Consider the following 27557-nt stretch of genomic DNA (forward strand, 5'->3'; position numbering starts at 1 on the left):
TCAGTCATGCATATTAAATTAATCATGTACAAGGGGTGAACGTCGGAATGCAATTTAAATTTGTGAATCATGGAAAAAATTGATTTACTTGGCTGTGAGGAATCTTTATCCCTTTGTAAAACATTTCCCCACAAGTCGGATGGTTCGAGTAATCGTCGCAACCAACGAAATTCTCTTTTTCATTGTTTATTACTTCCTCCGTTGCCTCGGCATTCACTACCTGAAATTGTACTCTATTTATTTCACTCGTCATCAATCAGGAATACCGCACATTTACTTTGGGATTAATTTATTAAACCCTAGACCAAAGAACAAAATTATTTCATAAAGTCATTCAATCATTCCATGAGAAATAATCAATCAATCGAAGGTTTGAGTGATTGTGACTTTGAGAAAAATTATAGGAATTTTTTCATTCAGGAAATCGCTCTTATCAGTGCTGGACACTGTTATCAGTACTTGGCACAGCATCGACTAAAGATTGTTTTGAATTATTTGATTTCAGATGCATCGATCGAGTTTTACCACGGGCAGGTCAGGAAGACAACGAGTTGATACTCACACTCTGGAATCTCAACGGATACAACTGCAGCACTTGCTCCTGCCGGATTTTTATCACGTACGGGTCCATCAGGCGGGATTTCCGGAGGGTAAGTGGATCTGTTACATGGTCTATCACTATGAATCGATCGTCTGTATCAGTCTGCACGGAAATGCACCGGAAATTACCGCGAAAACATGAGCGAATTAGTTAACACCAGGAACTAATCGATTTTCGTCTTAAAATCCGCGAAAAATATGCGAAATATTATAAATTGTTTACAAATCTTTAAGTACCGCGAAAATTAATTTGTCTTGAACAAAAACAAATTATTTCTTTCTTTTTCTGGGAGTGGTGTTATGAATTTTGAAAAACAGATATTTTGGGGGTTTTTTTAATGTTGCTAAGGGGATTTTTGGGGGAATACCTGTCCGACATTCGTGAGTTTAATAGAAATTGCGAGTTTACGGTGACATCTCTTGATCTTTGAGTATTTGTGATGATAATGCCAGCGGCTGTAATCACTATTGTTTATGAGACCATTCGGTGGGCGGGTACATGGCAGAATGATGGCTATAATTTCCACTGACGATTTCCCATTTTCCCGTACATCGTCAGCACCGTTTTTACGAGTTTTCGGGATAAAATACTTATCACCCTGTGATTCACGAATTTTATGGGGTGTTATGGTTGGACAGCTGGGATTCTCTGAGGGATGGTGTTTCGGTTCGTATGAAAACTCCGATGTGTAGGGAATTATTCGAGTGGCCGGAGTATGCGCCATCAACTGAAAATTGTTTCGATGTTGGTTGGGTTAAATTTTTTTCCGGGAATATTTTCGGTGGGTGGGTACCTTGGTTACCATCCAGATGATGAATACGTGGGCTGGACCACTGGACATCATGACGTGAACTCGCGATCATCGTTTTAACCTTGTCATGATTCGAGGTTGTAGAACATCGAATTTCATCTGTTTTCGGGTTATTCGCTGCGGGAATAAAAATATATCTGCACCGAGGAATATACTGTAGATTGAAAGCAATTAATTTCTCAGGATTTTTTTTTTTTTTTTTGTATAAACCATATTTATTTAGCCATACAAGTCATCAGCAATTACACTCACATTTCTTCATAATTTCGTATTTGAAAATAATCAGTACTAACTTAATCCATTGAGATTGTGATAACTGGAAAATAATAGAGAATTTTCGTACTTGTTCGGTAGAGGAACGAAATGTTTTAATCAATAGCGCAATGCCGAAGACTATCACAGTTTGCGATTCTTGCATTTTATATATTTTCAATGATCTTCAACATATTTTACATGCCTCTCCATTCTTTTAAACTACAAACAACTTTTATTGGCCGTTCCATCGGAGGGACAGGGCTCCATAAAATGCATTAATAGGGAAACAAATAAATTCTTATGCTAGTTTGATTCGATTGTTATCTTAAACAGCTCGTACTGACTTGTTTTATCGGAATTTTAAACTCTCGCGTCGTTGGCTACTAGAATTGCGAATCGAGTATCGAATCATATGTAAAGGACTAATTTTCGGTACAAGAACAACTCCAACTCTTTCTTCTTCATTTGATTAACACGTGACAAAATTAAATGAATATTGCGTTGTTATTACATCCGTAGAGGACTCATTTCTCTCGCGTAACTGAATCGAAGCTGAAGTCTGTCCTCCACTAATTCAATTAATGAATAATCAATTGAGTAGCGAAGTTCTAAATTAAAATTACTACAATCTACTATATTTTCTCAACTTCTTATTAGTTTGAGTTTTAGAGAATTTTTCTACTGCTAATTAAATAGTCCAATAAAAAGTTCTTTGAAAAAATAATTAGAAATTCAGGGGTTTGCTTTGACGAATTGATAATTAAGAAAAATTATTCAAGTTAATTGAATTAAACACTTCGCTACTGAATGATTTCTCTTCAATTTCTAAAGCATTGTCTGGGGATTTAAACGTTACGTCTTTGAAATTGCGTGTTATGTAAGTGTGTACGTATACGTGTCTGTGTTACAATAATTAGTTCAGTTAATTATTTTCCTGGTAACAGTGAGCTCGGCCACTGTGAGTTATTCAACCAATTTCATTAGACTTTGAAAATTCTATAACAAGCTTATCGATCTAACGATCCACCATCGCGTCCATTTCCCTGGAAATAAAGCAATGATGTAATTCCATCGGAATTATTGTCAATCGATTGTGACAATGATGATGTACCTGACTCGGTTAAACGTCGGTTCGCCCTTTCCCTGGTGTTACCAGTGGATGTAAAAATCAATTCTCACCGTGGACGCAACGTGGTATCATCTAATAAAAAGGCGTCGCGAATTTGAGCCAACACTCCGTGAAATTATCGTCAAATCACCATTTGCGATTACTCATTTCTCCAATAATAATAATGGTCCCGTGTTGGGTACAGGGAAATTCAAATCACCACGTGCTGCACTTGTTCGGTGGATTCATTCGTGCACCAGCAGGACAACGGAAGGCCTCCGCGAAGGCCGGTGAATTCATCATAACCACATTAACCCTGAAGAAAATAACATCAATTTTCCATAAAGAAATCTCGCAATTGTAAATTAAAAATTCCAGTTCAACTCAAATTCAAGTCACTCGTCGAATTCTAATCTCATTGCGAAATTATCAGGATGGAATATCAGGAATTTCTTTGGAGGATAAGGGAGATCTTGAGGGTGGGGTGAATTATTACCTCTCTGGATAAGGGGTGTGATAGTCGAGCTCGACGGAGAGGATGTAGGCCTCGGCAGTCATGTTAGAACAATAAGTCTGGGCGGCGCTTATGAAAAATAACTGGCTCGGACGCAGTCCCTCAAGACTCGGCAATGTTCTGTCCCTACCGTTAGTCAGTGTATGCCACGTCTGGTAGGATATTTGTAGAGCCCCAATGTCAGCGACATTCTCATTCCTCGTGACATTCCAATCAAACTTCACCAAAAAAAAAACATTCAGATAATTAGCTGTAATTTAAAAACAGCTTAACCATTCCAGAGGCATCCCCTCACCTGAACATCAACGGGATCACCATAAAACTGTACTTTCTTCCAAAATCTCTTAGCGTAGAGTCTTCCGACGCATTGTATTTTCGTTTCCAATCGATTCCACGACTCCTGTGTTATCCACTGGTAATTATCAACACCGAGATCGGGATCGAGTGGTAGTCTTCGATGATGTAGATCAAAGGCATGAAGTATCTCGTGAGCTATCACAGAGCCCAGGGTTGCGTGGGCAGCGTAAGCTGGTCCACCCTCCCAAGACCACGACCAGGCAGTCATCATTGCCAGTGGTATAACTTCAATTTCATTGAAATTCATAATCTCAAAGATTGTCCACGTCAGTCTTATAAAACTACTCACCTATTGAATTAGTTGATGATTCATAATACGCGTTGACAGCGTAGGGATGTCGCCACCTATCGTTTATGCTAGCCCGTAAAACAAGTCCCTGAAGACGACGTATCTGTCTGAATCTCGCGACAACGCTCTTGAAGAAATTGTCGGGGTCAACGACAACCTGAAGACACCGTGTGAATGTTTGATTAAACAATATAGAATAGAGGAGAATGAGTCTATTCTTACCCCGGCCATTTCCCCAGCAAGAAGTGTATCGTTATGAAAACCAGGCCAAACGTGAAACTTTCCCCGTAACTCGGTGAGCTTTAGTAGAGCCTGTGCACGAGTCTCATCGTCCAGCCACGACATCACCAGCATCCTCTCAGCTAGTGTCTCCTTTATCCTCTCAAACAATTTCTCAACCTTTTTTCCCCCACCCACAGTAACCAAAAATTAATTGGTCTTCATGCCATCAACCGATCCTCATTGAAACAAAATTATTGCAACATTTACCCAATTATTCACGAGACATCTCTCATTCTTCACGATGTCAGGGTAAAGTTTTGCAATAAATTTATCTCACCCTCTGAATTAATCAGTTAAATCGATAATCACCCGGTTGGCGAGTGTCTGCAGGTGCTGGGGTTTGTACTGCTGCACGTAAACAGCACCAACAGCCTCAGCAAAAAGATTGCTCGTCAACTTGCTGCATGAGACATTCCAATTATCACTAGCTGTTACGTTGACAATATCGTGGAGTGTATCCACAGCATATAGCAGCAGGAGGCCATTATGAACGATCCTATGACGAAGTAGAAACATTAATTATAATTAATTGGTTGAACTCGAGCTGTTGAATTTCGTGGTAAAAATTCAGCCACTGCGGTTTCATGATTTTTCACGATTTTTCATTGAGTTTTAATTCAGGATAGCTATGATACGGAGTGTTTACTTTATAAGTGAGTTGAGTATTGACCCGACTAATTGCGCGTTTATGTTTAATCAAGTGCGGTAATTACGCTAGTGATCAATAGAACAGATTTAATTGAAGAATAACGATGCAATCGGGAAAATTATTTGTTTTAATTCAACAAAGACATTCGTTTATTCATTAAATCTTCAATTTGCCTCAGACTGTTTATTTAAAATGGTAATTGAAGGGGTGGAAGGGGTGGAAGTGGTGGAAGGGGTGGAAGGGATGGTTGGAGAGGTAATTAGAGGCGTAGCATCTGGCAGTGGCTGTCTACCTCGATGATAATGGTCTCGGAGTGACATTGGGATAGCAATGAGAAGCCCCGTGGTTTATCCAAGAGTGGTATTTCATGCAGGGCCATTGTATCAACAATAGTACGACGTATTATAACCGATCGAAAACGCTTATTCCATTCCCTGAGGCGCATCACGCATATCATCATCACTTAGTCCTAGAATCTGGGTGAAATCCCACGGCTGCGCGGCATCTCCAGCATCTGAGCCAGGGAAACCCCTTTACAAATTTTGGCATGCGAAACTGGCCTCTCTGGAATCCATTCCCCTTTATCCCAACAGAATAGCAAATAATGGGGATAAAATATGTGAACTATGGAGACTGATTTTTTTCTTTTCGGTTGACGATTAATCTGATCTGTTTGGATACTCTCGGGATTTTCCATAGGGGCAACGCACGCTGGTACCATCAGCTTCGTAATTCCGTTGTTTAGCTTCAGAATTATTGATAGCACCTAGTGTTTTCGTACGGTTAATTGGTTCACCGCGAAATCATTCAGTCGATGGTAATCTCATCTTTTTTTTTTTTCTCCTGTGTTCGTTGGGATTTTCAGGGATATTTCGCATTTGAAAGTTAAAGCACGTCGTAATTTTCAGTCGCATTATTCGAATATATTCCGATCTTTTTGTTGGGCTCGACTGAAAGATTTGAATTCCAACTCAGATGAAATCAGGTGAAATTAATGTCTGCGGTTTGCCAAGTAGGAATTCGCATGTACATGTTTGCATAATTTATAACGCAAACCCGTTGAGATGAGCTTTTTGGCTCGAAATGCGCATGCACGCCATTAAGTTGTGTAGATGATGAAGACTGGGTGGGAAAATTTAATGGTAGAGCTTCACCGATTTCGGGAACAGTTATTTTTTAAAATATTTGCTATAATTAGTGAGAATCAATGGTTGACTCACCGTTTGGAAAATTGATTGAGCAATTTGCCGAGACTCCTGAAGTACCTCGGTGCTGTTACATAGACATAAACCAAGCGTTCATCGTTGCTGTATCCACGGTTGTATAAATTCATCATATTGGGGTTGTTACTCAGTGTAGAATTGAGCAGCGTCCCCCACCTTATCTAACCGAGGAATCAACCATTTGAATAATACGAGCTATCCACTGTGATGCATCGTGATGCAGTTTGTTAATGTCGTATTAACTTACATAACCAAAACTGTTCTGAAGATACGTGAGGTTGTAAGGTACATAGACACGCTGGTCCACGTCCACCCAGTTGTAAAGATCTTTTTGTCGAGGATATATCTGAAATTTAAATGACGTCCATAACCTCCACAACCTCCACAACCTCCACGACCTCTTGATACCCTCCGTATGATCTTCACGACCTCTTTACACCCCCCACACGCCCTCCACGCGTCAAATTTTCATTAGATAAATAAGTACACGTGGTCCAGAGTTCAAAGATCAACCTCAAGACATTGAATTTTAATTGTGAGAAGAGTTAGGAAGAATATTCGCGGATTGTCGTCGACCTTCGTGACCTTTTTATGATCTATGACCTCCCCATGCCCTTGATCTTCGGGAAATGGACCGGGACTGTTTTTCTTCACTTGAATTGTTTATCCAACACTCCATACCAACGAGCAATGATTTTTCACGATGAGAGAAGTGTACTGGGAGAAAAATACCTTGCTGAGTGCCAGACAAAACTGCATCAGCAGATACGCTTCATATGATCGCTCCCTGTTTTCCATGTCCTTGGGCAAAAAATGCTGGATTATTCTCTCAATTCTACGGCAACGCTCCTCTTCTCGTGCACTCTGAAATAAAAAAGGGGTAAAAACTCTACATTCATACGCACATGAGAACAAATGAGATGAAATTTCATATTTCTGGTGGATAAGGGGGAAATATCGTAACAATACCACCGTCAAGATCAAAGTGTATTTCACTCTAGTTTCAAACACTTAGAACATACTTTATCGTTCTCAGTGCGGAATTCTCGTGTGAATGACTGTTAAAATTGGTCTTTCATGCGGTTGAATAAAAGTTTTCCGGTGCCTGCGGACACGTGAATTCACATGGCAACGCATATAAATTGCAAATTACGTGCAGATACATTGATATATGAATATTAATAGTTTTCGGTGTGGAATATGTTATCGGGGGTTATTAATTATTCGCTAATCGAATTGTGCGGGGACTCGTGGGCACAGAATTTTTCGGATATCGGGGATTGAATGGCGGATAGATTTATGACGATTCTGGGGGGTTTATAAATTCACGGTGGTGTACAAACTTTGATATTTTCTGAGGAAATATTATACCTAGTCATTCCAAGTTTCATTAAGTTTCATGCCTTTAATAATTCGTGTTTATCCATTAACTTTGACGCGCCAATTTCCGACATTAATAGGATTGTTATTTAAGGATGTCCAGGTGCCATTTATTTTCCTGTATATTTTCGTCTGTTCTGAATTCTAAGTCCAAGGTCAACTCTATGGTAACTAAAGCAATATCCCTGACGGATTTAGCTTGTTTTATGGCTTGAGCTCTTGAGATTCACGCCGGAGTGCTCCAAGGCGACCCACAAATTCGATCCGAATCCTTCGGATTTTTTTACCCTCCACCAGGACAAGTAAAGAACGGATTGAATCTATTTATTGGGAATAGCTCAGGCTGGGGAATGGAATTTTTGAGGGAGTCCGTATCCTCGGACGCTCGATCAATTGGAAATCGTTCAAATATCTGTAACTTCTCGTATCATGGGACTTTCACTGTTCTATTCTGTAGCACCTGAACAATCTTATTTCTTGTCGCGTTATTGATACCTTTGGGGTTATTAGTGGCAATCAACTCCGGGTTTTAAAATTGCCGCGGTCGTGGGTGGTACAATGGGAGATTTAATCATTTCAGATTTAATGGCTGTACCCATAACCCGCGAAATATTAGTCTGTGAAAACAGATAAAATGGGGTAATCAGCGTCATAATTTTAGTAGACTGAAAAATCCTCCAGGCAATTGCGGTGTATATATTTTTTTAAGGAGAACTTTTCTTTTTAGTGCGCCTCGACGTGAAATTCACTCTTTAACGCGAACTGAAATTTCAACTGTAATTAATTTTTTTGAAAGACTGAGGCCTCGTGTGCCTCATATATTTCAGTTTCAATACAATTTTTTGCGCGGAGGAGAGTGGTTAGTTGCATGATTTAGAGGAAAATCCCCGGGTTGGTACAGCAACACGCAAACCCACGTTTCCGTGGCTCTCCGCATCAATGTGGTACAGCTTGCGGAATCACGAAAATCAACTTTATAAAGTTGAAACTACACCGAGAAATCCTGAGTAAAAATTACCCACAAGTTTCCGTGACTCGCGATGGGAATTGACCTGCGATTTTTTCCAATTTTTACGCGCGTGAAATGAATTTGTCCATCGGTCAGTGGAATTTTCCCTGAAGTCCGACATTTTTTTTTATTAAAAAAAATTAGTGTGGAGAAAACTTGATGAATTTTCCATGATTAATTGGTCCGGCCGGGCGATGTTTCATTAAAACTTTGTGAGTCAACTCGAGAGATAACGCTGTCTATATCTGGTGCATCATCGATCGCCGGGAAAAATTTAGTTTAGAAAGGAGGTTATGGTCAGCGATCGTAGGTAGCGATTTAAATTTCGATCGGTTGGAAGGTAAATTGTCGCTGTGAAAAGTAGGTCAAGACCGGTGGAATTGTATCGTTAGAGTATAGATTTGAAAATACGCGGAGTAGGGATACCGCAGAAGCCGATGCAAATTCTCATCCGAAAATGGGAGTGGATTTATGGGCCAGTGTGTGGACCACATTTCCTCTTCCATTCTCCCAACTCACAGGACAATAAATCCACAAAGAGAACAATTTCTTGATGCTGTAAAAAACCCTCTAGATTTAGAAAATTCGGATATAAAAATCCCGAGACTCTTAAATCTAGGAATTGTTTTTTCCAGCACCGAAATTTTTCTCTTGATCTTCTCTGGTTTATCGGGGATAGGTAGAATTGGTGAAAATCGGTGAAAGACTTTCCCTCGGGTTTAAAAAACCTCCGAGATCCTGATGAATTCTTGATACCACCCGCAGTGCCACCTGGAGGGACGCCATCGAAACTACTCTTTATTACTCCACGTACCGCAGTACGAGGTGAACTTTTTATAATACTCTCTGCATTCTACAAATCCCGCTAAAGAAAAGCCCGAGTATTCCGAGTTTATTAGTCGGTGCAGTGAGGTACAGATTTATGAGCATCTGGTAAACATGACACAGCCGTTTGGCCGGACTAGTTACCGCGAAGAGCGCGAGAGCCAATGTGATTTACTAAAATTCTTTTATTTTCCTCTTGTGCGGATGAATAATGGCTGATATTTGGAGGTCATAGGACCTGGAGGGAGCGAAATCCCAGTAAAAATGATGCGTCTCCATTCCTCATTCCACCAGCAGGCGATATTTTTCCGTTGCCCACTGGACCGGCAATTTTTGAAAGAACATTTCCGAAATTACTGATTCATAATTCACTATCTAATTCATACCTTGATCAACGTGTATGCACGACTCTCGACTGGACTCGATCGTTTTTTTCGCTTTATCTGTAATCCACTGAGGCCCTCACGCCATCTGGGCCCGTCCTCCTGAAATTTAATGAAATAATTAACAGTCTCAAAAAAATGTGAATTTCCAAAGACGATGGTAATTCTGATAAATTTCGTAGCCGTAATTCCGTGTTTTCTCCAAGTCCTCTTCGTTTAAGAACTTAATCAATTTATGGTCTCACTCCGGACTGAAAAGTTTCCCTCTGTAAGCGACTGAATCATTAATGTTCCTGAATATTTCCTTCCTCCCCAGATGTATGACTCTATTGCGTGCCGAATTGTACAGCTCCTCGGCGAATAAACGATTGCACATGCCAAATGTACACGTGTTGGGGAGAGCTTGAGGGTTTAGTTGTAGGTTAGTGGGCAAAAGTTTGCGTGGTCATGGGCAAACAAGCCGGAAGCGTGCCAACTATCGAGTAGAGTTACATAAAATTTACCCACACAGTTAACGTGTGTGCACACAGGGTAATTTCAATTTTTCATACTTTTTCGTTGCCACCCCCAAACAGGAAAGTACAATGACGTGGGTCCTGATTCAGTAGTAGATTCAGTAAATTCAGTAGATTCAGTGGATTCAGTAGATTCAATAGAGTTCGAATGATGGAGACTGAAATCTGATGATTCGTGAATGGAGGGAATGACAGTAGACAAGGTCGAGTAAGAATTATGGGGTCGTAGTGGAAAATTAGAAGGATTCTCGCGGGTCTCGGGTGAATTTTGGCAGTGGTCCAGACAACTCACCCCCGTATCTGACTCCTTTACTCTACCACCACCCCCCCATCCGCCCATCTCTTCGTAACACATCCACCAAAATGTACGTTGCACCGAGATTCGACTTCTTGGCTCCAGAATGTCGTGTCCTCACTGTTAGATATCTCCGTTAACCGCCGAAACGAGCGATTCTTCCACCAGACAGTTTCCTTCCGGACGCCCTCGAATCATTCTTCCTTTGTCGAATTCCACGGGTTAAATTTAATACCAAATATCACGAAAAGTTGATCTCATCGGGTTCACAGACGTTCATTGAGTTTACGACATGCGTCGGCCCTATCTTTTTCAATTTTCCAAATTACTCCGTCCTCCATGACCTTCGCCTGACCCTTGTATGACCTATTGTCGCCCTACACAACCTCCACATGACCTCCACACACCGGAGACGATACATAATTGATTAATTGGGGGATGGAAGAAAAATTATTGAAATCTTCACGAATATTGAGGTATTACAGCCGAATTGGGAGATACTCCGATAAAAATAGTGTCTGTTGCTATTTTTTGTGAGCACCCTGGATTTTTTTTCCGCCTCAGTAACAGTTGTACATCAACCTGCCGTCGAGAGGACAGTTGTTGGCCTTTTATAATGCTAACACACTTATATTGCAATATCGATTCTCGATAGACCAGCTTTGTTTACGCGACGAGACCCTATCCCCTTCCCATCCAGAATATGTATTGACCAAATGGCGCATGCGACTGTCGAATATTAACCGTCTAAACCTTCCCGGTATACCTTTTCATCCTCAACTCGTAGTTTTTCCAACCCCTGGGTGGATAACCATCTTCAACTATTTAAGAATCGTCCCTTGTTCTCACGTGCTTCTCAGTGCACATAAAGTTGGATAGTACAAAGGTCTCAGAATGTCAAGTGGACAGACTCTGTGTACATTCTCGGGATAGGCTTGCCCATTTGCTCACGTGTACTATCCACCCCTATAATGGATCCTACCCTCAACTTTTCACGGGTTAACTCCGTGAGAATAATCCCACAGTATTCTCAACGATGCGCCAACCAATTCACGTTACTTTTTGACTCTAGTTTCTTTTATCTTGACGTCGAAACTTGTTTGAAACTTCAGATCCAATCGATTACGGAAAACCTTTGTGGTATTCTCGGAATTGCCAGAGTTTTCTCTGCTCCTTCGGTTATCAAGACTCAGGATTGATGAGAAGAAGTCGTTATTCTGAAGAATTCAATCATGAATTTGCAGAGTAATCATCAAAAAGTTGAAATTTTATTCCAAATTCAGTGGATTTTTCGATGAAATTGTTTCGACCTCGACTGCTCGTTCGTTAATAGTTAATAACGGAATGTTTAGAAAATTCCCTTCGACCGCAATTTTAACAACTCGGCCATTCATTCATAATTAACTATCTAAAACAACAACTGAATCGTTCCATCAACGAAAAACTCGTGAATTATTTCCGGAAAATGAAAAACCTGTCTCCGAAATTCAAATATTTTCCCAACAATTCAATTCTCTTGGTGAAATAAAAATAGCCTCCAAACGAATTGTTGAAAAAACACGCGTTGGTTCCCCGATATTTCAGCAACAATCATTTAATTTTAAAAATAAAATTGCAAATGAATGAGATACATTCAATACGATAGAAACGGAAAATCTTATTTCCTCTCCCGTCAGGAAATTCAATCCCCCATATATAACAAGAAACGCGAGTGTACTGAATGTCAATTAAATAAAATGTAAACCCCGGACTAGCAAAGGCTGAGGAGAAAAAAAAAAACCGGCACAACTCAAAAGATATTTTATGCCGTCGTAAAAAAGACGTAAAAGAGTGCGCGCATTGGGTGAATGTATTTGCAGAATCGGTCGCCAACCGGAAGTCGAGAAAATACAGAAATTGGGAAAAATGTCGAGTGTCACGTGTGTATCAGTGGATGGATCGGAGGTATTGGGGATTGACGCGAGGATTTCAAAGATATTACTCAATTCTGTTAAAATTTCTGTTAAATCCTTTCTCCATCCGTTTCCGGTTGCACACACGTCCATGGGTACAGAATCGTTTTTCTTCCACTCCAATTAATTCCTTGGCGCTTGCCAATCTCGGTATTTTACATCTATACCCGTACCGAGTAATTACACTTTGAGAATTTGGCTGTGGGTAATTAAAGTCAGTGGTCGATGCCTTCCAATGCCTCCAATCTACTCCACAAATTCCACAAGAACACTGAGTTTTAATGGGAAAACGAAAACCAAATAAATATCATTAAAAATTTCGCGAATTCCTCTAATTAATATTCAACCAACAATTATTTATAATCTATTAATTAAATCAGAATCAGAAATAAACTGTAAAAACTCGACTGATTCGCTCGTCGAGTTTTCGATGAATATCTCTGAAACCAGAGGAGACAGCGAAATTGTCCTCAAGATCTTTTCTGTAGAGAAAATTGTGCGCTAAAAGAAAGGTCCTTAGGATAATTACCCTAGCTCTCTCAGATTCCGAGATATTCCTGAAATACTTACCTATTCCCTAACTCGACTCGTTACCCTTCACCTTTTCGCTCGAGAGTTCCTAAAACCGAGAGATCGATCCCTGAGAATCGCCATTATTTTTTCTCCTCGGGTCTTTAATGATCCCGAGCTAGCAGAGAGCTCCATCAATTCTTGGGGTATTTAGAAACAGTAGTTTCTGACGGGGTACAGGATTTCCTCCACCTTGAGGAGTACTGGAGCAGAACGAGCTTTTGTATCATTCGAGATCGACAGCACTCGGGTATTTCAATGGTAGTATTTTTCGACAGACTCAACCTTCAACATTTTCAACTTGATCCTCCACGACATCTCGATATATTTGTCGTAAACTCAAGGTTTTCAACGGATTCAATGACTCGGAAGTGACTCGCACATGGTCAATATCCAGGTGTACCAGTCATCTGATCCCAGATGTCACTCACATTTCCAGGATAAAAAAATCTTCTCTTTATTTTCTATGGGTACTCACTTGCTTCGCTGTGAAAAACCCCTCGGGATGGTTATTAGATGGCAGATCGAGGAATACAGATGTCCGAGAGTGATCATAAAGATCAATGTCCAGATAAAGATCGAATAATGGGGCACCGTTGGCCTGCAACAGTGTAGAGACCAGTGGTGTTATGTCCAGTGGTGCTGGTGCCTTCGGTGGCAAATATCCCCCCAACTCCTCCAGCAACTTGTAAACTGCAATCAAATTTAATCATACATCTATCAAAGTCACACGATTCTCCCCCATTAATGAGCCCCCACCACCATCTCATTAAAAAATAATCAAAGAAACAAATCCAATCACTTCGTTATGTCAATTATTTCTCCTCAAGTTAATGAGATTCGAAAGCCTCGAGAGCCTCGATAGGCTCGTGCAATATCCGGTGCTAAATACTTCCCAAATACTACCAATTTTCAAAATTAAATATCTCTCGATAGAAGAATTATATCGAAAAAATAAAAAATACGTCATCTGCAGAATAAAAAAGGCTTTCTGGGGCGATTCATACTGTATTTTTATCACTGCTGCAATAATATTTGAAAATGTGTGGAGCCAGATGAGATGCAAATGCTAATCTGAGTACAACGGTTGATGCTGGAGCCACTCGTCCCCTTGAAACGACTGATAGGTCTGAGGACGATAACCAGAATGAAGCTGGAATATACGTGGAAAAGCACATCCGGCTTCATCAGCATCTCACCGGCAAATGGCCCACTATACTGCATTTTTTATGGACGATATACACCGAGGCTTTTTAACGACGCATTGTAAAGGAGTGACGCTGCAATTTAACATAAAACGCGTACAAAGAAGCACTTCGTCTCTCTGACGTCGACCCACTGTTAAATATCTCAAATCTCCCGAATTAAACCGCGAATTACAAGATCTACCCAATAATCCTCCATAAATTAACGAATAAATAAATATTTTGTTCATTCAAAACGTCAAATTTGTCGCGCCATTTAATTTTCGGAGTGAATACAAATTGATTTCACCTAGCGTTGAATTAAAATATGATTATAACCTCGCGGGATAACAATAATCGTAGATTGTTGTGAGACTCGCGAATAGGGTGGGCTGTAAATTAAGATTATCTCATTTGCGAGGAAACGTAATAACGAAGTTGGCTATAACGGTATGAAGTTGTGGAGTACCTAGTGCTTTTGGAGACTGAAAAATTTTCACAACTCGTGGGCAACCGCCAAATGGTGGTCCGACTGCGGAGTATAATACTACTGCAAACTTATTTTCAGGGGGGGGAGAGAAGAAAGAAATGTTTTTAGAGAGCAGATTGTGCTTTTCGTCGTGATTAACACGAGTCCGGGAAATTCCTGCATGAAAGCCGCGGGTTGCGTGAAAAATTCTGTTACAGAAATCTCGAAAACTTTAAAAATTCCGTTTCAATTCCAAGGGATTCAACAATTTGTAATTATTTTTCCTTGTGGTAATTGTGGTAGAAGTTGTGGTATAAAGGGTGTTAATTGATTGGACTCAAGGTTTTTGAAAGAATTAATACGGGGAATATATCTCACGCGTTAATCGTTTTCGCGGGGTTAATTGGCAGTGGCGGTTAACGATTTTCACCCGACGTTGGGCATTCATGGCTTTTTACTCGGGAAAGAAGTGACCTTCGGGGTCTTTGGACAAAAGCTTCTAGGTAATACCCAAGTGGGTCGACGCCTTCGACGACTAAAACCTCAGGATCACGCGAAGCTTCTTCCCAAGATTTCTCACCCTCGAGAGCTCTGCGACCGGTGATTTTTATGTCGTAACTTTCGTTGCGTGCGCAAGGTTGAAATCATTCCGCGGATTATCGAAACGGCGGATCTCCCGATCTTTATCGATGGACTTTTCAGAGTTTTTACTTTGACGACCCACGTACGAGCTGCACGCATTTAAAAATTAGGACAGTATCGGGAGTGAGTAATTAATTTGTCGGCAATTCGGGATTAATAATTTTTTTTTTGTTGAATGAATGTCTGCGGTTTATTCGAGTGAATGCAGGGGTCGAAAATCGGTTTATCGTGCACGTACGAACACTAGTTTGAACACAGAAACTGGTGTACCATCTGGCACTTGTTCTGACCCTTGGAAAAAAATATTCACCTCAGTCCGATGTTCCGAGAAAATAACCGATATCGATTCCCTCTGTTCCCGAAAAAATTGATAATCTAGATCATTCACTGAGAAATCGTCGGATTCTCCTCCATTTATGAGTCTCATCTCGCTATTAAGATTAAATTAGGATTACCCCCTGAATTAATTACGTCGACGATTTTTTTTTTCCTTTTTCCGGCTGCACACGTACAGATAAAACTACTCGCACCGGAGATGATAATCTTGATTTAAGAGTTTTATCGCGATAATTCCCCCTGAAAAAATGGATGAGACCTCATTCATTTTCCGGATGTATTAATTAAAAACAATTAAATCGTTTGAATTTAGCAAATGTTTTAGGGACTGAATAACTCGTTACTAGTTAGATTAATTAAAAAATCTCAAGTGTTTCAACTCCAGTTCCCGATTTTCCCCGAGTCTAAAATTAATCCGATATTTCCGCGTGTAAAAAAAAAATATCGAAACGACAATCAGCCGCGTGATACGGCATAAAATTCACAAGGATTTTGTCAGGCAGGTGTGTCCACAGATCGTATGAATAATTGATATGACCTGGCAAGTGTAAAGCTCTGAGTACGTGAGTCGTGAAAAAAAAGGGGGCGAACGGCCAAATTTTTTCTCATTTACCCCCCGCAGATATGACCATTGTCCATGTAAATGAATCAACATCGGGGCTTTTTCAAATAAACTTAAAAAAAAAATGGACGGTGGATGAATCTGCAGGCCGCATGCCTGGAAATGACTAAAAACAGCACTCGTTAGTCCGGAATAATGTCGAGGTTACCGCTGAAAATACCGTTGACTCGCAGTTTATTTGCGCCTATGGGTATATTTTTCTATTTTTTATTTCCACTAACATGCCACTACATTTTTTTTTTCACCCCATCCCTTTACCACGTCACTCGGTTAGTCGACGTGACGGTGGGATGGGGTTTTCTTTTAACTCTCGTTCAATGTTTCGAGACAAGTGGACAAAGGTCCTATTGATTTATCGATTGTGACAGCTTACCTGGTGAAAAATCGACCTCGAGATCACCGTGATGCTGACAAGTCGTGTAGAACAGCCCGAGTTTTTCGAATGGACCTGTCATCTTTCCCGTGACATTTGTCAGCAGCTCTGAAACATTTTTCAGATATTTTACAGATATTTTACAGATATTTTACAGATATTTTACAGACATTTTACAGATATTTTTCAAATATTTTTCAATATCAAGAATTAAATGGAAACGATTTTTCGTTTCTCACAGGCATCTCTGGAATTGATTAAAGAGTAATTAGACGATTGTCTCCTCAGTCCTGAAATTATTTCTATAAAAGAATAATGAAATTTTGATGGAATTTTTATCTCTGAGTGATTGATGATTCGCATCTGTCGGGAAATCTATTTCAACCCCCCGATGACTATTAAAATCCAGTTAACGATCTCTCATTTAATTCGTGACGCGGATTAACTTGGCGTTGAGTTTTTCCACGGTGAAGTTTTCAAGTCCTCGAACCACCGGCTTTCATCCGTATTTTCCCTCTTATCGTTCACTCTGTAAAGTCACCACTATCCGCATCCCCAATTCAATTTCCAACTTCTTTGACACGTCACCTATCTCCTAGAAATATATCAACTATATTGCCATGAGAAACATTTTACGATAGACATTTGAATGATTAACAAACAGCCGACAGATGATTCGCTCAAATAGACTCAAAAGAACTCCGACAAGTTCTCAGAACTTTTGAGAGTCTGAGAGAAATTTTATCCTATAATTTTAATTCTATTTTTCACACGCGCATTTAATACTCGATTCAATAACTCTTCAGTCTTTCAATCGATGTAAAATTGAGTTTTTGTTGGAAGAAAAGTCAATACGCGATAGAATTCCCAATAATTTCACCGGAGCTTTTCATTTTTATTTCCATTGCGCTAATTAATCTCCAATTTCTCCCACGTCTCTCATTCTCTCGTGTTTCATTGTTTAAAAAATTGTCGAGGGAATATTTATACGGCACTTAGAGATGAGTTACGGCGATTCACCGGCTGTGATATTTCTTCCAGAGATGCAATAAAATTCTTAATAACTTGCACACGCGATTCAACGCTGAAGTTGAGTCTTGAGGTCTGAGATTTCTGAGAATGAGAGCTATTCGTGAACTCGGGGTTGTGCTATAAATATTACAGTTTAATCGATAAGATGCAGTTGGAGTGATTACAGCTGATGTCAAATATGTGGGCATTCGTAGGTTTTTCTTATATTTTTAAATCGATCAACTTTTTGTTTCGCGCAGGTCTCGGGGTTGTGATTCTTCATTTCTGGGGTATGAAAATTGTTGGGGTAGAGGTCCCCGGTGTACTCCAACCCCTTTTGTGAGTTGAAGTATCGACTATGGAATTAACTTGGGAATATACATTCAGAAGGGGTTACTCGCAGACTTAAATATTTACCCTCAAAATCCTGTCCATTCCGCCGGTAAAAATTTATGGACAAATAAATAATAACCCTTTGAATTGACATAATTCATCGAGCCCGTGGATTGGCCAGTGAGACTAGCTTCAATTAATTTTCCGGGGAAATCTGCATGAATCTGCATGAGAAGACAAAAAAATTGGGAACAATTTTTTAAAGTCTGACATAAATCTGAAACTTTCGCCAAGTTCAGAGAGTTTGAGCGTGAATTAACTCCAAGTCTCAATATGAACTCTGATTTGTCCGGGTGCTTCCATGATCGATCGTCACACCTGAGCTATATCGATACGAGTGCTAACCCGAGCTTTTCCCCTTTCAACTTGAAATTTGAAAGACATGACAAGCATGTGGTTCACCGCTGCCAACCCACTCGAGTTTCGAGTGCTAGAAGTTAGCGTTTGCCATCTCAAAACTTTAATGACTCGTCTCCAGTTCATTAACTGATGCCTCGAAACAAGTCAAATACCGATATTAATAGCTCCATTCTCCGAGGATCGGGACAGCCCGAATATAATGATCCCAGCATTATCGATAATTCACCAATCGATGTGTTTAATTGCTTCAAATTCATGCAGACTCAACAGTCATACCCCCAAGCGACCTGTACAAACTTGCTTAATTTGAATACAACATCAGACCTCGACACAAGTCGTGCAATCGTCATGTGGAACAACACAGCAACAAGTACACAATTACCTGGAGTACGTGAGGGGATAAAATACCTCCAAGGATGTGCGAAAGACAAAGGGCTACCTCTAAAATAATTAACAATGGGTCACGCGTCTCCAGTGTAATCCAGGACATTGTCCAGAGAATTCATAAACACAGACAGAAAAATATTTTAATTTTCATCATCTTCCGTCTCTCCGTGTCCGAAAAAATTCAACCTTTCAGCTCAAAGGCACAACACACTCAACCAACTTTTTGCGATATTCACCCCTCAGGATTTTCGCTGTTACTATTTAAATGCGTGACATTAATGATCTCCGTGGCAACTATTTTCAGGAATTTTTCGGGTTGAGTACTTAGCAGTTATGACTGAAAATAAAAAAGACTTGGAAATGGTTGCGCGAACGGCTGACGGTTTTTATTCCGAGACTCTTGTGGCCTCGGCGAAGGTCGGCCATTGTTTCCAGAAGATTAATCAAGTTTTCCGTTAAAAGTGCAACACATTTTCTTACGTAAATAATAAAAAGAGTTGCTCGTGAGGCTTCACTGACGCTGTTGCGATCTGGGGATCACTGTGGACTTCCGTATCGTGGGGTTTCGAACAAGGCTCTGAAGGCCTCTGAGGATTACGATTATTCCAGTGATTTTTTCATAAAGCAAAAAATGTCTCATTGAATTCCACCGATATTAGGATACAGAGCTAGACCCGCGAGCAAAACCCGATGAAATTGAGAGATAAAAAGTGGGCGTTAGTGGCGCCAACTTGAATCTTATGTCTTCCGCTATATCTCGTAATTTCTTTTTCGACTTTCATCATCATATAAAATTTCCCCGACCCATTGCCCAGCTCTCGTTTCACATTCTCAACCTTGTAACGTACTCCCCCCATTTTTGCCATGAGTTTTTTCCATGAAGGCAACTGTCTGATGCATTATCATGTTCAGCATGCAAATCTGTCTTAGTTTTTCTGACATTAAGCGCAGAAGGGGACTCGCATGAATAATGGAGTAATGTTTCATTCCCCAACGGAAGCTTTCCATCCCCAGAATTATAAAAAAAAAAGAAATTAAATTCCCTGGAATTTCAGCACTCAAAATTTTTCCATTAAATCATTCTCAAACCAGAGAATCCCCTCCCAAAATCTGAAATAATCCATCAACATGTACTCATCTCCAGAGGCATATCGATCCTGAAAAAAGAAAACTAATACCATCCACCTCTGTAATCCTATCTCTTGTCCTTGAAAGATAGCCTCACACTTCCTGGGTGTGGGAGGTAGGTTAGTCCATGCCACCCTTCCACCAACCCAGCCCCATTTGTCGGTACCTAAACCAAACCCACTCAGCCCACGTACTCAGGATGCCATACCAGTCTTTAGATTCACGCGGTAGCTGTGCTATAACGTTCGAAATGCCTCGTCAACGCGAATTGATTAGCCCCCCCGGTGTCGCTTTACTCGCCTGGAAATTATCGCTCAGATACTGTTCTATAGAGATCCCCCACCCCTGCCCCATCCCCTCAAGCGCTTCATACGCCCCGCCCCCCTGCCGTCCAGTACTCAACTCCAATGGCTCATTCTCATCAACGGCCTGAGTGTTGAACAGGAAAGCTTGACAAACTGCGACACCAACAAAAATACTTGCTGTCATTGTTATCCATGAGATAGTGCTTCAGGAAGGGTTCGAGATGATTGGTGTTGCATCGGCTGCACTTAAGCGAGTTGCATGACACCGAGAGGGGGGAGGGAGGGGTGGGGAGAATGGTGAAGAGGGGACATTCAATGAAATTGCGATTAGCTATTGTTTGGTTGTCACAACGTGTTTGTCAATTTCAATCGTATTTTCTGAGCACTGGAGATGGGGCACGTTTCAGGGCATTGACCAGGTGGATTCTGGGGATGGGGAAGAGTATTGTTTTCCAATATCTTGGTTGGTTCTGGATGGAAAGTGGATCGGATGCGGGTGGTAATGACAGTGGAGTGTAATTGCGCAATGGCTGAAAGAATTTCAAGTTTTTTTGTTGGTTTTTTGGGGTGTTTAACTCCAGGAGGCCTCCACAACCTTCGTGGAACCTCCTGACGACCTTGATGACGTTAATGATCCTCATTTCTTATTGGAGAATAATTGATATTTCGTGCAGAGTTGAGGAATTTTGAGGGCTGTGTTTTTAAGTTTGACGGGAATAGTCTGTGGTAAATTATCTGAAATTGTGTTGCCTCTGGACGACCTTCCGGTGACCTTCTGGTGACCTAAATTGTCGGGAACCAACAGATACGTAGTATCCTGGAAATGCGAAAGACTCACTTCGAATCTGGCGATCGACCTGACGCTGAAGCATTCCAAAGCTGGAGCTAGGTTGATGAGGCTCCCTATCTCGAAAGCTGCCGCAGGAGAATTGATAGAAATCGGTGCAAGGATCTACATCGCGATTCATCGATGCCAACATTCGCTTTGATGCCTCGTAACATGCCTTTGTCTCACAGGCACCCTCCAGCCCATCTCTCTCCCGTATACAAGCCTCGTCCTGGAAACATTACACATCATCCGGCAAATTAATATTTATCTTTCGCCTAGTGAAAACTAATCCCCCGTTCAAAGAAAAATCCATAAAGTTGAGAATTTCACGGGAATATGTGAGTAATATTCCTAAAGGTATTCGTACCCTTGAAAATAGCGAGCAACTCAAGCTTTCCAGAGTTTATAAGGACAGGTACGAGATAACAAAATACTTGAGTCATCTTGGTAATGAAATTTCAGTGTCAAAGTGCATTGCAAATTCTGTCAACGACATTCTGACGAATATTATGGAAAAACTGTTTAGGCACAGTAAAAAATAATCGCAAATATGAAAAAATACGTGTGCGAAAAAAGTAGAGGAATTCTACGGTGCATAATTATCGATTTATCTGGGAAACCATTGATTTTGGGAGAAAATGTGAGAAGACCTTTTCTCTTGGGAATTTCAATAGCTACAAGAAAGTCATTTGACGTTTTCTTCTTAAATCAATATTTTCAAGACAAATCGATGCTGAAGATGAAGAAAAGTGATATATGCCGAAGAGTACAATATCGCAGAGCTGAATGTATATTTAATATCAAATATATCGTGCATAAATTTAATATTTGAACATCTATGGGTTCTTGATGACAGAACAAGGAAGAACGAATGAGAATATAAGAACCTGTGGGAAAATCCCTGAATAACTCATGGGAGATGAGAGCAAAGTGGAACGGCCAACTCAATCTGTCCTCGAGAGTCAAAACTACAAAATGATTTAGACCTCCACTTTATCCCGTTGAAACAACAAATAATTTGGGACAGGAAAAAATCCACTTCTTCTAAATTCAATTTTAGTCAAGTTCCAACATTTTTTTTTTCCAACACTATTTCTTTGCAATTATTTCTTTTTTCTTCTGAGGAAAATGAAGTTTCACCTTGTGAAATAAATGTGAGGATTCAAAAAAGTTCATGCTGTCTCCTCATACTCTTCGTGTGGTGCATTCAATGGGACATGATCACTGCCAATGGCTTGACATTTGCCTCAAAACCTTGCACCACTCTATGGCTTCAACTCATACACATGAACTGACCGTTGTCCACAGCTGGTGGTACAAGCTTTATATTTTCGTCTAAACGCTCTCCAGCAAACCGCATAGCCATGCAACAAGTGCAAATAATGCATACCATGCATTATCATTGTTTATTGCACTGTTTTTACTTCAAATATTTAATGTGAAAATTGTTTAACACGCGACAAAGCGCTCTAAACTCCCCGCAAAAAAGCCTACAATCAATTTTAAAAAATGTTCAATAATCAATAGTAAAGAAAAAAAATAAATAAATATATTGCTGTAGGTATTTGTCAGGAAAGCGTCGGATTTTCCTATTGAATGTTTCCACACGTCAAAGACTTTTCCTCTCTTTGTGCAACTAAATAGTTTTCATGAAAAAATAATAGAGAAATACGGAGACATGTGAATGTGAATATAATTTATCGTGTGGATTTTTCACGAGTGGAATTGAGTTTTGACAGGGGAAAAATTTATTTCCCTCTTGGCCCTCGGTATTGACTGCATGCGAATGTCTGGGGCAGAGGAGTTGTTGTAAAAAATTGTATTTCTACCCGAAAAATAGGGGAAATAAAAATCGTAGAGGAGAAGAATGTGGAAGGGACGCGGTGGATGACAATTGATTTCTCGTTTGCCGTCGTATCGTCTCGCTTGTCAATTTTCAAATGTCAATTCTGCACAACAGAGTTCTCACTGTCTCTTTAATATTTTGTATTCTCTTTCGAGATAAAGAGACTGCGTGAAGAGTGTCTGTTTCCCGAACCATCTGTTCCCATCAGTTCAATCATTAATTACCTTTAAATATTTCTGACTTGTTCCCGTGTTTATGCACAAAGGAAAAATAATCATTTTCGGGGCCTCGAATTTTTCCATTTTCCAATTTTTCTCTGGGAAAAAAATTCCTTTGTCAATCAAAAATGCAATTCGATTCAATGAATGTTAAAATTTTCTGTCATAAAGAGACTCTCTCCCTTGAGTTTTCAGTCCAGTGAAAACTCCTATAGTTTTTCCCGATTTACCATTCGCCAACTTTTTAAATATTCCGTTAAAATTCTGTTTTTAGTAAAAAGAACTATTTTGAGATCCTTTCAACTGGCTTGAATTCCACCAGTGTTTCGTACACCTGGCCTACCATCCACGACCTTTAACTAAAAAGGATTCGCCATTTCTTTTTTTATTATTATTAAAATACTCGGTATTTTTAGCGAGTTCTGTTGTCGCTTTTAGCAAAATGGCGATCAAGATTCAGTGGATCGTAAAGTCCATTAGATAAACCGCCCGAATACGAATGGAGTACAAAGTGAAATTTCATTTTCCTTCATCCCTCCATTCTTATTTTCACAATGCAAAGAGATAAACTCAATTTTCTCACTGGAATCAATTGGATTTAATGATTCCCTCGTTTGATGCCAGGAGCCAGTGACGAATACAAATATCTCCGACCAGGGGATTATTTAAAGCTGTAATTTTACGATCGTAAATTACAGCCTCGCACAATCCCAACTGATTAATCCGTCCACATCTAAACATGAAGCCAAATTATAAAGCAAAGATGTCCTCTTATCACTGACTTTCCCACAGAACTCTCGTAGAAATAGAATAAAAATACCAGTCATCGGATTTTTTACCGAGATTCACTTGCGAGGAATGTAATTACCAACTCTTTTTTCAATTAGTCGTTTCAATTCCAATAAAATAGCGGAATAAAGAGCATAACGAGAAACTTGGCTTCATACAATTCCATTTGTTATTTCAATCATTATCTTTCCCTCGCAATTTTTGGATTCTCTTTTTTAATCACGTCCCCATCAGAGCACAAATTCCATTAAGTATCATTACCAAGCGAGTCTTCCCTGGTCTTTGACATTTAACCCACAAATTAAACTCAATGCGGAGGTAATCACTGACGGTTAATTACAGTTGAAATTTTGAATGAACAAAGAAACTTTAAAATGACAGAGACCACATTTTTCTCCATTTTTTCCGCGAGTTCTAGATAAAAGAAAAAAGGGAAATAAATTTGTATTTCTTTTCTCCTGGAGAACATGTAGTAATGACCCCTTGGAATAACGTCAAAAAAAAATGGTGTAAGGAGAGAATATTGAACTCACAAGTACAGCGCAGTCCCTGGGCTGATCTCCCTCGGGGAGTGTTGTGATAAGAAATAAAACGGGACTTGTTACGAGTAAACTGGTGACAAGGAGCATTGCAAATGTTAGTAGAGCTTTGTGAACAGCTTTGCTGCGTCTCAGCCAATAGCAAGGTACACAGCATATCCACGTGCCATCCTGCTGGGGCCTCTCAACGTGAACCATTGGCTCGTCGGCCGCATCGTCGATGTTCTGGGTGTGTACAGGTGTACCCTGATGCCCATGACCACCAGCCGCGGCACCAGTCCCAGCCGCACCAGGTGGCGCCTGAGGCCCCGCCACTTGGCCGGGTGCGCACAGGGTGCGCGGACTCAGGGGCAGCCGCACGCTCGTCTGGCCCCGCGTACGGCCTACGCTACCCCCACCACGGGCCCCCCGGCCCCTGTTACCCTGGCTCACCGTGCACAGAGCCACATTTGCCGTTGCACTACGGCCACCACCACTTTTTTAACAACTTTCGTCGCCAGCTCTTTCCATTTATAACGGATATTTATTTATTTATTTGTTTTATAACGGTGAGAAACCCCTCGGGGCTCCTCTGGCTCTCACATCGCACCGTCTGATGATCTGGAAATTTCAGGCATTGAGTCGAGGTTTTAATTGGGTCAGGATTTTCTTTTTCTTTTTTATTTATTTCAGGTTCTGTTAGACTTTGAAATCGATTTTTAAGGGGATATCGATCTTAATTGAAACGGACAATTTTCCGCGGGTTTCGAATTTATTTTCGGATATGAGAATTTTATTTAGGCCAGAACTTCGGATTGGCGAGGTTGAAATTATTATTTATAGGCTTATTAATTGCGTTATTAATCGGGTCGGGCGATATTGATTCAGCATGTGAAATTTATTCGACAATGGAGATATAAATGTTTGATGGACACATTCGCTCGGGTAATAACGAATATTTGGAATACCCCGGAAATTGCACCCTGTCACAAATATCTATTGACTCGACATTCCTTCATTAATTACTAGACTCTCGCACTGTTAATTTCAGTCACAACCCCTCGCTATTCTCACCGTAATGATGAATATTGTAAATAATCCGAGAGTTACTTTGAAAATAGAGAGCTCCATGAATCTAAGATACTCTCATCACGTGAAACAGATATTTATGAGGAGTCCTTTGACTCTCCCGGGGCTCATTTAAATCGCCCTGATTTACGATTTTCGCAGGACCAGTGGTAGATAAATATCCCGAAAAATTCTGTCTCTCCGAGGAAATTAAATTCTTAGCTCTCACGACGAATGACCGTAAACAACTCATATGTTCTCGCCAAAGAAAAATTCCCCGTCGCAACATTAACCAGAAATAATTCCAAATGAGAGAATTTCGGGTGGTAAAAATAGCAGATTAGAGTACCTTATTTTTTCTTTCAAACAAAAAACCACTGGAAGTAAAATGAAAAAAAAAATAATAATAATCTTCACAGAGTGCACACCGACTAGTGGAGTATCACTGACTCTTGAACATAGTGGAAATGGGGGAGAAAAAAATAAAGGAAATGAACTAAAATAAAACGCCAAAAAACTACCGGTTTGAGAGTTAAAAGGACCTCTCCCTCAGCGTCTACCAGAAGGGTAACACGCGGACTGATAGCCGCTGTGGACTCTACCACCGTGGCGCCTTTTTACTCAACCCCTTTCCCCTCATCTCACCCCCCCCCCCTCATCCCCCTCATCAACCCCTCAAACCACCCACCCGCCCACCTCTTGCGCGCAAACTCTCGACATTTCAAAACCTATCCACTGGTGCAGCTTTGAAAAGCAGCGATACATCTTTTTGTTTATGTCGAGTGTAAATTTCTTTCGGTACCAGTCTGCTTACCTTTTTTTTTTCAACGTGTTTTTGATGTTTTTGTGAGGAGTACTCACCTGTACCGAGCAGACGAGAGTGCAGAAAATATCGGGTGAAATGCATTTCTTTCAATTGTAAATCAAAGGAAAATTAAAAATTGAGGAATTTCCGGGGGAAGAGTGGAGACACTTCTCGTTTTTATTATTTCATTCCGGGAATGTTCACATTTTATTTTGTAGTGATTAAAAAAAAAATTGATAACACAGAAATCAGAAGTCGGTTTTTAATAAAAATTTAAAAATTCCTCGCGGTGCGACGAACGGGAATCAAATTCGAATGTATATTTTTCGTTGAAATAGCCGCGGAATTCCAGGAGTGAAAATATTCCACCAGTGTTGGAATATTGGCCATTCCTCCATTCCCTGTATCCATCGAAATTCTCATATTACGTCGGAACAGTAGAAATATTAGCATTTGAATGGGTATTAAACCAATAAACTCCGGAATGATTCGAATTTATTCTATTTGAATCTGAAGCATCTGCAGTTGGTGTATCACTGTGACTGAAATTCCGATAATGGAGATGGTATTGGAATTTCATTTAATTACCACTGGATTTTTTTTAGAAAAACTGCCACTTGTTAAAAAATCCGGTTCGTTTCGACGAAGTGGAGCGATTAAAATCGCCGGATTAATTGGCACTGGGTGCAAAAAAAAAAAAGTAGAATAAAATGTCCGGGGATGAAACGCATCGTCGCGACTCGATGTCTCGTTTTCCTGCCAAAGTGTTCTGAAAGGGGGCAGCTTTATTGGACAGGGGGTGAAAATTTTAAAAGGCCGTGGGGAGGGGTGGGAGGGGAATTTTTTAGAGCCAGATCGCATTAATCAATTGGCAATAGCCTTTGCGTTTTCGATGGAAACATGAGACCGAGAAGAGGATTAATACAGTGAAGCCAATTATATCGATTTTGGGGGATACGATTGGGAACGGGTGTATTTCAACGATATGTAGGTCGAATATTTATTCACTCGACCGGATATTGGGTGCTGATTTTTTGCCAATCAGTTGCAGTTATTTAATTACCGATTTATCACGTTTTTTTCAATTTTAATTCAAGTTTTTTCGGTCGTAAGATCCGGCGTTAAGATGAATTTTCAATTATTCGAGTTTGAATTTTTAATTTTTAACTCAATATTTTGAGTTTGAATTTTTAATTGATATATCAGAAGAACTGCAATTGTTGCATCAAATTCTACGATTTCCACTCACGAAATTT

General features: G+C 40.2%; 1 protein-coding gene across 1 annotated transcript; it reads right to left on the bottom strand.

Annotated features, from left to right (window-relative positions):
- Positions 1 to 1631: 1631 nt before the first annotated feature.
- Nepl16 (Neprilysin-like 16) lies at positions 1632 to 26063 on the bottom strand. Its single transcript, XM_011311101.1, has 15 exons — positions 25846 to 26063; positions 24444 to 25049; positions 21067 to 21286; positions 16645 to 16752; positions 13497 to 13711; positions 9690 to 9788; positions 6822 to 6953; positions 6337 to 6435; positions 6087 to 6250; positions 4527 to 4713; positions 4158 to 4334; positions 3936 to 4092; positions 3585 to 3871; positions 3272 to 3507; positions 1632 to 3091 (listed from the first exon to the last, which is right to left on the bottom strand). Exons 2-15 carry the CDS (start codon positions 24645 to 24647, stop codon positions 2992 to 2994), a joined length of 2385 nt encoding a protein of 794 aa, XP_011309403.1. The 5' UTR covers positions 24648 to 25049; positions 25846 to 26063; the 3' UTR covers positions 1632 to 2991.
- Between the last annotated feature and the right edge of the window lie 1494 nt (positions 26064 to 27557).

The sequence above is a fragment of the Fopius arisanus genome, unplaced genomic scaffold (assembly GCF_000806365.1).
Source record: "Fopius arisanus strain USDA-PBARC FA_bdor unplaced genomic scaffold, ASM80636v1 scaffold00083, whole genome shotgun sequence".
NCBI classification, from domain to species: Eukaryota; Metazoa; Arthropoda; class Insecta; order Hymenoptera; family Braconidae; genus Fopius; species Fopius arisanus.

What these genes read in the sequence shown, in the direction of transcription:
- Nepl16 (XM_011311101.1), bottom strand. Translation starts at nt 24,647, where the DNA reads ATGGTTCACGTTGAGAGGCCCCAGCAGGATGGCACGTGGATATGCTGT. An exon ending in CTCAATCAATTTTCCAAACG is followed by an intron (nt 4,714 to 6,086) that starts GTGAGTCAACCA and finishes ACTTCGTCATAG; the next exon opens with GATCGTTCATAATGGCCTCC. An exon ending in CACACCCCTTATCCAGAGAG is followed by an intron (nt 3,092 to 3,271) that starts GTAATAATTCAC and finishes TATTTTCTTCAG; the next exon opens with GGTTAATGTGGTTATGATGA.